The sequence below is a fragment of the Ochotona curzoniae genome, unplaced genomic scaffold, assembly GCF_017591425.1.
Source record: "Ochotona curzoniae isolate NIBS_2020 unplaced genomic scaffold, NIBS_Ocur_1.0 scaffold_3208, whole genome shotgun sequence".
Classification (NCBI taxonomy): Eukaryota; Metazoa; Chordata; class Mammalia; order Lagomorpha; family Ochotonidae; genus Ochotona; species Ochotona curzoniae.
Window position 1 is genome coordinate 36,927,543 of NW_024467106.1, and position 12,470 is coordinate 36,940,012.

Here is a 12,470-nt window from a genome sequence, read left to right on the forward strand (position 1 = left end):
ATCTAACTCTTGATGTTTTAACAGAGACCCAGGAGCCTTCAGTTGTAGGTTTCTCTTTTCTTGTTCCTGATACAAGGCCAGGCTTATGGCACCAAGGAAACTAAGAAACCTCTTCATGGAAGATAAGAGTTGCTGCCTTCCTAGATGGCGATAGGCTATGAAAAGGCTAGCATAAAGCAACTCCAGAGGCTCTGGCACTGCATACAAAAAAATATTGATTTGTACTGAGTGCTTACCATGCACCAGCACTGTACTTTTCAGTGGCATCATTTTGAAACCTTTGCAAGGACCACATGACTGAGTGCTGTTGGCCTCATTATCTAGGAACCAACCGAAATGATCACCAAACACTAGAGGACAGCACAAGGAAGTACTTTAATGAGTTCAGAATCTGTTCTCAGGTCATTCTCAGTTTAACTCTTGTCTTCATCATTTCCCACTGCAACATGCAGTCAGGATGATTCACGCTAAAAAGACAAACAAACTTAAATAGCTCAAGCATATTTAACGCCACCAACAAAAATTGGCTCACACCACTGCAAGAGACAGAGATGGATTTGTGATTGCAGCTAGGGGTCCCAGGGCTCAAACACTACCAGAGGACCTGGCTTGGTTCACTGCTATGTTATTGATCTCATCCTCTCCTACAAAGGCTGTGCTTCCTTCAGGTGGCCAGGCACACAGCATCCTCAGGAAACAAAGAGGCATTTTTCTATTTGTGTCCTCATAACCTCCTTAGAACAGAGGTTATACTGGCAGTTGGGATGAATCAACTGCCACCATTAGATGGATATGACATTTTGTGATCCATATTGGCAATCTCATTAGAATTACACAAATGGAAAGCATGGAAGCTCTTGAAAAGTTGGGATGTTAAGCAGTCCTTGCTAATAGACATTCATTACACTTTAACCTTAGGCAAGTCATTTAACCTTGTTAAGGCTTGGTTTACCCATCATTAACAAAATGAATGATGGAGTGGGCACTTGACACAGAGTTTAGGTCTCCACTTGGGACATCCATTTCCTACCTTGGAGTACTAGTTCAAGTTCTGGCTACCCCACTTCTGATCTAGTTTCCTGTTAATTGCTCCCTGGAATGTTGCAGGTAATGGCTCAAATATTTGGGATCCTACCACCCATGTGGCAGGCCTTGATGGAGTTCTAGGCTCCTGGATACTGAGAGCATTTGTGGGTTAACTGGTAAAAGGAAGTTCACTTTCTGTTTCCCTTTCAAATAAAATGAAAGTTAAAAAAATTAAATACTTGTATCTGCTGTACAGAGTTGTAAAATGCTAAAATTACATTTAACCCTTAGCATAAAGGCAGTCAGTCTATCATAGTTGTTTTACATTATTATTATTGTTGTGTTGTGGTTGTTTTTGACCCAGCAATTGGAATTTATAGCCCATCCCAGATTCCCAGATGTCTAAAGCACTCTGGTCCCCAGGGTGGAGTCTCCTTTGGCTCTCCAGCCAGACGCCTTGCACAACCCAGGCCCTGTGTGCCAAGGTGAAGCTGGTTCAGCAGCTGACAGCCACAGAGCAGCGAGTGCCTCCCCAGCCCCAGCAATGTCAATACTGCCTTCCTGACTCCGCCTATTGTATCTGGAGGAAAGTGGCCGAGCATTGTCTTGCAGCTCCCCCCAGGAAACATGATATCACCCTCTAACAAAAGCGGGAAAACTGACAGATCTGCTGAGATGGGTGTGTCTGCCACACACACCTCGCTGGCCAAGCCCTGAGCAAGGGGCTGTGACAAGCTGAGAATAAACAGTCTCCACCCATGATGCCCCCCAAACTCAATGTCCGACTAACTCCTTTGGCTGGTCTTCAAGTTTGTTCCTCCTTTATCACACCCACCCCATGTTAGATGTGACTGGCAAGCCATGGGAACGTACTCCCTCCAAGCAGCAGAGGGGTTGCAAAATGTCAGGACTGTGCCCAGCTGGCAGACCCCCCACCCCTCTCCACATCAGTTCCTGCAGCCTTTGGAAGGGACAGCAGGGAAAGGATGACCAGACTCCTAAAGGGACAAAAGCAGGCAGAGGGGGTGGATTAGAGGGAAGCCAGCCCTCTAACGTTTCTCAAAAAATCATTCTGCACATGTGATGTGTGTGTTGGAAGAATCTGGCCAGCCTGGTGGGAATTGGGTTATCAGTTTAAAATCCCAGCAATAAAGAAGGTTGCTTTCAACATTCCCTCTTCAAAGTCTGTTCCTCTGACATCCCTTCCAACTCTGGCTCCAAAACATTACACACCTGTGTGCTAGTGTCCCCTGGCCCGAGCCAGAGATGGGACTATTTCCCTCTGAATTCATAATTCCTTCTTAAAAGTAATCAGCACAACACCAATTCTCCAAAATCCCAGGAAAGGACTTGTTGCCTTATGATTGTCTTTACTATTAACTTGGCTGGTTTTTCTTTATCAAACCTTTGGCCATCTCCCCTTTCTCTTCCCTTAAGAAAAAAACCTTGCTGGAATCTATGCTGGGTACGTGCTTGCAATAAAGGAATCTCAACTGAACTTGAACGGTGGTTATGCAGCAGATGGAGGAATCCACCATGGGGGGAGGGTTGTGGGAGGAGCGGGGGAAATCCCAGTGCCTATAAAATGTATCACATAATATAATGTTATTAACAATAAAAAAAAACCCTTGGTGTATTCACCGAAAGCCATGGGTTCACTTACCATAAACCAAAACTCTTCATGTCTCAGCCCATTTCGCTATTTACTTCTTCCAAGCTTTACATCCAGCAAGCCAATTTTTGCAAGATAATCTACCTCTACAACATGTGCTGAATAATTTATCATTGCGCTACATTTCAATCTATTCACAACCAGTGCTGTCTGCCATGTTTCCCAGCACAGTGACTGATACCACACTGGAAACCAGAATGCTGGATAAGAATTAGTCTCCTCTGGCTAGATGGACAATCAACCACTAACTCCTGCGTCATCTCACAAACCTTTTTCAAGACTTTTTCCCTTCAGTATTGGGAAGCCAGATTCATCCCCATCCACAATGCCATGTTTGTCTATCCTCCACTAATGTGAATTCACTAGGGTGAATTTTTCAGGACATAAATCAGATATGACACTACTTTAAAAAAAAATGCCTTGCTGCATTTCAGTACATGTAGAATTAGCTACAAGTACTTATTGTGGCTTACAAGACCGTTCCTAATCTGATCCTTGCCTTTAACTCTCTTCCTCCTTTCTACATTCCAACTTTACTCAGCTTCCCAAAACCTGCCCTGCTCTTTGAAAGTGTCCACTCCTTGCAGGTCACTGCCTCTAATGAGAAGTTCTTTCTTCTCTTCACCCTTTAATATTATTTTTTTAAATAGCTATGTATAACTTATAACTAGTCAATTGTGATTTTTTGCCATATTCATATTTAGGAGCTCTTACAGAATGACAAAAATTCAGACCACAAATTGTGTCCAAATTTCATTTATGTTAAACTTAGCAATTAATGAACTTGACTTTAGACAACTAAATGTTTATGCTTAATCCAGATGCTGAAGCTTTATTTTACATACTGGATTCAGTAAAAATATTTTTAGACCTTGAAAGTTCTTAAGTGTGTTTTGCATAACACATTTACTATATAATCATCTGCCTGTTTGGGGGCATTTCAAAAAGTTTGTGTGTAAAATGAAATTAAAATTTTGGGGGGATGGGCCCGGCGCGGTGGCGCAAGTGGTTAAAGGTCCTCGCCTTGCACGCCCGGGATCCCATATGGGCGCCGGTTCTAATCCCGGCAGCCCCGCTTCCCTTCCAGCTCCCTGCCTGTGGCCTGGGAAAGCAGTCGAGGACTGCCCAAGGCTTTGGGAACCTGCACCCGCGTGGGAGACCCGGAAGAGGCTCCTGGCTTCGGATCGGCATAGTATCGGCCCGTTGCGGTCACTTGGGGAGTGAATCATCGGACGGAAGATCTTCCTCTCTGTCTCTCCTCTCTGTATATCCGCCTTTCCAATGAAAAAATAATAAAAAATAAATCTTTAAAAAAAAAATGGGGGGGGGGAGTGGCTGGCAGTGTTGCATAGTAGACTAAGCCTCCAACTGTGGCACTGGCATCCCATGCAGATGTGGGTTCGTATCCCAGCTAACGCACTTCCAATATAGCTCCCTGCTAATGAACCTGGGAGAGCATCAGAGAGGATGGCTCAAGTCCCTGGGTGTCTGTACCCACAAGGATCAGGGGAAGCTCCTGGCTCCAGCTATTGCGACCATTCGGGGAGTGAACCAGCAAATGAAAGATCTCTCTCTCTCTCTCTCTCTCCCTCTTTCGCTTTGTAATGCCACCTTTCAAATAAAAAATCTTAAAAGTTACTTTGATACAAAATATTAGCAATCCATACATAGTTTGGTTTTTTTTTTTCCAAACACATTTGGCAGCATTGTGATGCTGTAGGTTATATGACACTCTGCAATGCCAGCATCCCACATGAGTTCAAGTTCTAGTTCCTCCATTTTCAACCCAGATCTTTTCCAGTGTGCCTAGGAAAGCAGAAGATGGCCCATCTCTAGGTACCAACATGGTATCTCTGGATGAACTTCCAGGCTCTTGGCCAGCCCTAGCCATCACAGCCTTATGGAGAGTAAGGCAATAGACGGAAGATCTTTTTCTGTCCTTCCACCCCTAACTTTGCCTTACAAATAAATAAGTATTTAAAACAAAGGGAAAATATTTGAAAGACAACACTACATACAATATAGGCATATGTGTGTGCACGTGCACACACACACACACACACACACACACACTTACACACAGATCTTCCATCCACTGGTTTACTCATCAAAAACAGGCTGGTACAACGCCAGGCCAAGGGCAGGACACAGAAAGCAGCAGTCATCTATGGCCTCCCAGGATGCACATCAGCAGGACATTGGATATTAAACAAAGCAGCCGAGGACCTGCACCTGCCTTGTTAACAACCCACATGGGTGCTTCATGAAGTTCTGGCTGCTTCTCTTCCAATCCAGCGCCCTGCTAATTTGCTGCTTTCCCAGGTTTATTGTGTCTCAAGTCATTAGGTCTATGCACCCATGTGGGAGACACAGTAGAAGTTCCAGACTCCTGGTTCTTGGCTTGAGAAGGGCCCAGCCCAGTTATGGCAGCTGTCTGGGAAGTGAACCAGCAGATGGGAGATTCTCTCTGTAAATCTGCCTCTCAAAAATAAATCAATCCTTAAAAAAGTAAAAAGTAAACGTACCTGCTTTACTATTCCCATATTTATTTTCTCACTAAAATGTGAACTTAGCAAGAGGAAATAATTCATTTTTATATTTCTAGTTTCAAATACAGTAAGTGCATAACTCAAAGTTAATCCTTCAATGAGTCTCAATTTACTGAAAGTGTAGATGAATAAATGAATGAATGAGTGATTGGAATAGCTCGATAGCTATCTATTAAATAAGAAATGTGGAAATGTTACAGGCAATATTCAACAATTATGTTCTAGCTGATATTTAGCAAATACTAAATACTAACATTCTGCAAAAGGCCTTGCTAAATCTGTTTCTAAGAATACACCTTATACTCTGCAACTGAAATGTTTCTTTTTTACTTCATTTACATCAAATATCTAAAACTTTTTAAACAGATAATATTACTTGAAATATATATGATATTGACCTACCATTATTTTTCTTTCAGGGTGATTTAAACCATTATGGTAACATTCCTTTTTCCCCCCAGGTCTACTGTGGTGTCAATAGTTTTCCATGATAACAAATTCCATTCAATAAGAATTGCTAAACATTTGGCATCAGCATTGTGATGCAGAGAGTAAAGCTTCCATCAGCGACACTGCATTTTTTAGCACTGCCATGAGTAGTCCTGGTTGCTCTGCTTCCAGATATAACTCCTAGCTAAGGGTCTGAGAAAAGCAGCAGAAGATGGCCCAAGTATTTGGACCCCTTCTATTTCAAGTGGAAGACCCAAAGGAGACTCCTGGCTCCTGGATTTGTTCCAGCCCAGCAACAGCCTTTGCAGCCGTCTGGTTAGTGACCTAGCGAATGGAAGCTCTCTCTCTTTCCCTCTTTCTTGCCAATTCTAACTTTCCAACTAAATACATAAAACTTTTTTTTAAGATTCTCAACATTAACTTCATACACTAATGAAAATAGAAAAGAAATAGTATTTGTTGTGAAAGACTTTGGAGAGTATTTAGGCTACTTCTATGTTCCCAAAGCTTAAGACTTTCAACCTGGTGAGAAAACCCAGAATTAGGGAGGTGAGGCCACATCAAGTGGCAAAGGTAGTTCAGGTAAACTGAACTAGATTGCATTTCCAAGTGGATGGAAAGTTCATGGGATATCATCAACAAAAGCCAATCAGAAGGTGTAGACGAGACATGAGCAGGGATAGAGAAAGATGAGGGAAGCCTTGGCTAGCTGTTCTGGCCTGATAAGTGGGGAGTGGATGCACAAAATGTAAAGGACTGAGTTATGTCAAGAACCTCTAGAAGGAGTCCATGTCATAAGAAGTGGCTCCTCCATAGCATGGCAAAGATTAAGTCAGTCTTGATTAACACAGAGAAACATTTATCTTTCAAAGAAAGAAGCTTCATTTATTTTTTTAAAGATTTATTTATTTTTATTGGAAGGGAAAGATATACAGAGAGGAGGAGAGAGAGAGAGGAAGATCCTCCATGTGATGGTTCACTCCCCAAGTGACCACAATGGCCAGTGCTGTGCTGATCTGAAGCTAGGAGCCTCTTCTGGGTCTCCCATGCGAGTGCAGGATCCCAAGGCTTTGGGCCGTCTTCGACTGCTTTCCCAAGCCACAAGTAGGGAGCTGGATGGGAAATGGAGCCCATATGGTTTCAAGGTGTGTTCAAAGTGATTTTAACCGCTAAGCTATCACACCAGGCCGAGAAGCTTCATTTATTAAGGGACTCATAATTAGCTGAGCATTTTACATTCATTACCACAATCTTTGGAAATGGGTTTTTCAATCAAAGAAACTGCGAAAAATTTAATTTGGAGACATTAATTTGCTTTTTTCTAACTTGATCTTGACCTCATAAATCATGTTCTTAATTCCTTCTTTAACTTGTCTACATTTGCTGTCAAATTTTTCAGTGTTAATGAATGTCCCCTAAACAGCTTGACATGGATTAGCACTGGTGATTTTGGCTTTAGATTTATATGCTAATACAACACACTGTAGTTCATGCGCCATCCTCTTGACAAACAAAGCATTTGTTGGCTCTCAAGAATTTTATGTGTAACTAAACCTTCCGTGTAACTAAACCTTCCTTTCAGCAAACCTATCTCTCATGTTGAACAGAATTTATCAGAATTTAACGATATTTCTTTTAAAAGTATAGGTCTCCCTTCTATCCTATCCTTGATTCCTTGTACTGAAGAGAGTCATCTCCAGGAAGTGAGGTGATACAATTACACGTATCTTTGAGGGCACAGCCTCAAGGAGACAAATTCATAATTTTAGAAGTACTCAGATCTCCACCATCAAAAGCCCCTAAAGGACACAGCAGTTTAGAAATGGACTCAGAAGACTTCTTCCTTCCTGGAGTCCTGGAGCAACATCTCAGAACAGTTAGACACTTCTAGAGGGCTGTCCCAGGGCAGGGCTGAAAGTGAAATGTCTCACCAGACAATGTCTGGAAGGGAGCATCTGTGAAGAAAACAAGATTCCTCCCTTGCAGGAAAATTCCAAGGTGTGTCTCCGACCCACCTCCAGCCCTCCACCCTTGGTTACTCAGACCTGACCCTAATCTTCCAGCAACAGTTGGCATCACTTCCCTGACTCTGCCATTCCTGACAAGATGTTCACTATCTTTGAATCCAGATCATCCTTAAAATGTCAAATGAGACCGGAAAGAACTATGAAGCTGTATGACAAGAGATTTCTCACTGGATCACATAGGCCATACTGTGATGAAACAGTGGTTTGTTTTTCTGTGTGAGCATACATAAATTTTCAAAGTAGTCTAGATGGGAAAGAATGGAGGAGAAGAGAAAACCTAACATGCTTATTAGGATTCATTTGTAAAATGGCACTGGCAAGGATTCTCACTTGGGAGAGGAAAGCATCGGAAGCTAGGAGGATTTGTGGGTGAGTTTCTGGCAGCTTCCTCTTCCTTCAGCCTGCTTTCAGCCCAGCATCTCTGCCACACAGACCTGCCTTTATTCAGGCAAATGTGAACACATTTTTCCAACTGTGCTTGTTCAGAAAAAAAAAAAAAAAGGAATGAGAAACACTGAACTAGAGATACAAGCACATGAGCCATAAAGCCCCTTTCTCTACTACTATAATCCACCAAGATCAAGGTTAAGGAATGGCTGCTAAGGCTATAGACCAATCAAACTGGGTTCTTGTAATTGTGAAACTTCGAACTTTCATGTTTATGGATGTTTAGACTAAGCATGCAAATTCAGATTCAACGCAATAGATCTACCCTAGAAAACTAACCTAGATCCATTCTCTCGTGAAGTTAGGACTAGTTTTTTATTTGTTTGTTTGTTTGCTTGCCTGTTTGGTTGTTTTTTGAGCCACATAACCTTTCATTTTGATTTTCAGAGAGCTCACCCAAGCCTACCTTGCAACACACCATTAACACTCACATTATGAAAAGGTAAACGTGAATTCAAACAGGTGTGACTTATTTAACCTAAACTTGTCTCATCATAGTATAAACACCTGGGCTTTACAGTCGTGTAAGCCCTAATACAAAAACAGTTCCAACTTCATGTTCCTGATAACTATGGCACTACAGAAAAATAAAAATAAACTCATAGTAACTATCTGAAGATGCTATGATATTGGAGAAGTCAATATTTCTACTACAACAGAAATTAGTATATAAATACTGAAATTAGCTGTAACAACCCCTCTTACTCTCAAAATAAATTCTCAATATATTAGTTATATTAGCATGCAAACTGAGAAGCTGTAGAACAATTATAAAATTATCTTAATTTTTAACTATGAACACTTAAAATATTTAAACACATAAAAATATGGCACTTGTATATATTTGGATCAAGCTCTGATAATACAGGCTGTACTCATTAAATTCAGCAAATTTTCATGAATTCATTTCCAATACTGATTCAACTTTTTAAATTACAATGCTTAAAAGTCTTTTCCAGAGTGGACAGACTAACATTTATAATGATATATTTGCCATCTACAGTTCCAGTTGTGATGCTACTTTCAAGCTGTGTCAGAGAAACAAGTGACTCTGGTGAGCCTAAACAACACACATACTGAACACATGCCGGCCAACCATTTACTCCACAGTTGGTTTCAGTTGTACTCTCCTGTGCCCAGTAATCCTGATCAGCATCTTAACTATCTTCACTGGGCCAATGAAGACCTCGAGTTAATACAAATATACAGGCAAAATTTCCTTGAACCCAACCTTAAGAGAAATAAAAAGCTTAGGATTTGGCTGCTTTGGTTAAAACAGGGTACAAAGACAAAATCTTTAGGCAAAGGGAGTTAAATTCTCATTCACACTGACAACCTATGCATTGCCTTCAGTGGGCCCCCACAACATTCTACATGGAATTTTATCACTGAAGCAACGCCATTTGGGGGGGTTTTGAGAGTTATGGTTTTGATTTAAAGAAGAACGCAGTCCATAATGGAGAGCAGAACATTAACGCATGAAAATAAATGAATATCTTCAAAGAAGGGGACACCGACCTGATTCTGAGCGCCTGTGGCCATGCTCCAGAGGAGACTCCAAAAAAGTCAGCTCACTCCTCTTGAATATTAACTGAAAGTCATAGAGGAATGGGGCCCCTGCCACAACCACCCCTTGTGAACCAGCCCTGAAGATTGGGCAGGAGCGTCCTAAAACCACTGACTTTAAAAACAGTAGAGTTAAAAATACAAAACCAAACCTTACCAGACAGAAGCAAGCTGACTCCATAGAGAACTAAACGGGCTAAAGATTCCATGCTTCCCCAAATCTCTCCATCCAGTGTCCACAGATATGCATCAGGTCCCAAGGATCCTTTCAAAAACCTGGAGTTGTGCGACTTTCCATTCGCATGTTCCACTTGGTCTTGTTTACAAGTTGGAGGCAAGAAGGAACAGCACAGAAGCAGGCTGTAGCAGTCTCAATTTCTGCCTCAGCACAGGGAGTTTTAAGTTCCTTTTTCCTGTTTCCTTTGTAGATTAGGATGGGAAAGGCTGTATCTTAAAGGCATTTGGTATCCGCGGGGCTTGGGGCATGGCAAGCCCTATCCATCTTGCAATTCATCAAAAACACTTATCTGTTGTCGTGGCTTCTGCCTCTGCGTGAGCTGCTCCTGTGGAGTAGAGGGATTTGGGTTGGAAGCGTGGGTCCTGGTCAGCACTTTCACAAACAATGAGGGTATGCTCTGGAGGGCGGGGAGCTGAGAACAACAAGCCCTCCACCTAGGTATGGTATGCGCTCATGACCAGCCAGCACTTCGCGGGACTCCAGCAGCAGCTGGCTCAGGCGGTGTGTGTGTTTGGAGGGGTGGGGGGGTCGGCTGAAGATTCCTGACCCACGGGGCTTTGGGGCGTGGGAGGCAGCTGTTGCTTTCATGGTCTCATTTTCACCCACATGTTTTGAATTGGGAGAAGAAGTTTTCCAATTCATACAACCTGAAAGGCAATTAATTTGAGTGAGCCCCGGTGAGGTCAATGCTGAGTGTAGCCACAAGAGACCCAGAGTCCAAAATTGTTGGCTGTTTTCTTTAACACAGATGGCCTCTTTTTTGGCTGTGAGCCCAAAGACACCCAAGTTACTGGCTACAGCATGGATTTTTATTACGAATTCATTAGAAAGGGTCTAAATTCTGCATGAGCATGCACATGGAAGGATTTTAGTATTGTGGACTATTTTGTACTTATTGACCAATGCTGTGTCAGGAGCAAATTATTTTTAAAAACTTTAAAACCTATGTCAAAGCAAACAAATAACTAGATTTAGATTTTCAAATGTATTCATAAAAGCAGAGAGAAAATAATCCTTGGAGCAGCACTAAAATGAGTTCAGAGACCCCCTAAATTTGTCCATATGCTAATTTCTCTACAATACCAATTATAACTGTAGAGAAATATTTAAGAATAAATATACTTAAGAATAAATACCTTGTTCATCCTTTGTCTCCACACTTGAGAGGAAAATAAACTCTCTGCTCCCCCTTTTCCTACCCACTGGGGGGAAAGGCAGATGCTGCAAGTCTTGACTAACTTCCATCCCAGGCTTTAACACATCAGAGATGACCTTCAAAACCAATTAATGTCTCCAATCTGCAGGAATGGAGAAGCCTGGGCACTGTCTTTAAGCATACCTGAGTTACAATACTGGCTCAGTTACATGTGGCCTGAAAATGTTACTCCACCTCTTAGAGTCTTGGTGTCAACGGCTGTACAGTAGCAATAATACCTCCCCCACGGGTTTTGCAAATGGATTAAATGAGGTATAAAATATGTAAAAATATCAGGCACAGTGCCTAATTCATGGAAGGTTTTCATTAAATGTCAGTGAAAGCAAGCAGCAGCTCTGATTCTGTCCTGGATCCCAAGAGCTTCTGCCAAAAAGCTTTTCTCTGTTCCTGCAAGACGGTTTTCATCGTAGCACAGTGAAGGACCAGTCAAGGAGTTGGGTGTCCTGGGCTCTAGTTTCAGCTGTCCTATTATTTGCCTGTGAGATCTTGGATAAGTCATTTCCCATCTCTAATCCTATCTCCCCAATTGTAAAAGGAAGAATTTAGACTGAATGTGACAAGCTTCTCTTCTGATTTTATCCTCTATTATGTCTAGAATAATTGAATAAAAGGCTCCACTCTCTTTCATCTGAGCAGTTCAAAGAAGATGCTGGTTTTGTATTTCTGTCACCATGGAAGCCTGAAAGGATCCCAAATATGCCCTATTTTAAGAACATGGTGGCCTAGGTATTGTGAGGTCCACTGACCCCATGTCGTATGGGAGAGCAAGAGGCCTTGTAGAGAGACAGTCTTCAGAATACCTGCCACCTGCAGCCCAGGCTTTCTGTGTTTATGCTTCTTGGGCATAACAGGAAGTTGTCATTGCTGACACTCCCTCCCACTGACTACTTCTGGCTAACTGAAGATGCTGCCTTGTTTTCTTTTCTGCTACAATTCCCTCTGCTCTCCAGAAAAGCAGCTCAGTTTCATCCTTTCCCTGCTTATCTAGGAAGATGCTCTGTTACTCAGAGGTGTTTTTCAAGATTTTCCTTCTTCCATTATCCAGAACTGGTAACTCCATTTCATTTATCTCTATGTAATCCTGAAATGTTGCTCGCAGTTTCATCTATTCCTCCAGTAATTCAGAAAAGCATGGGATATAATTTCATCTTTCAGACTACAGAAAAATTATTCCAGGTACTCCTTATCACTGTCACCAGCATAGTGGTTCAATTGTATCAACAATCCTAGGTTTCCTGTGCCTGTATACAGCTATCTCCCCAGTCCAAAGCAACATTTC

General features: G+C 42.0%; 1 protein-coding gene across 1 annotated transcript in view; it reads right to left on the reverse strand.

Annotated features, from left to right (window-relative positions):
* Positions 1-10,313, reverse strand: part of TEK (TEK receptor tyrosine kinase) — a 119,366-nt gene extending 109,053 nt beyond the window's left edge. Inside the window, exon 1 of the mRNA XM_041004397.1 lies at positions 9,895-10,313. Within this exon, the coding sequence (XP_040860331.1) occupies positions 9,895-9,946 (52 nt within the window). The 5' untranslated portion in view covers positions 9,947-10,313. The remainder of the gene's footprint in view (positions 1-9,894) is intronic.
* Between the last annotated feature and the right edge of the window lie 2,157 nt (positions 10,314-12,470).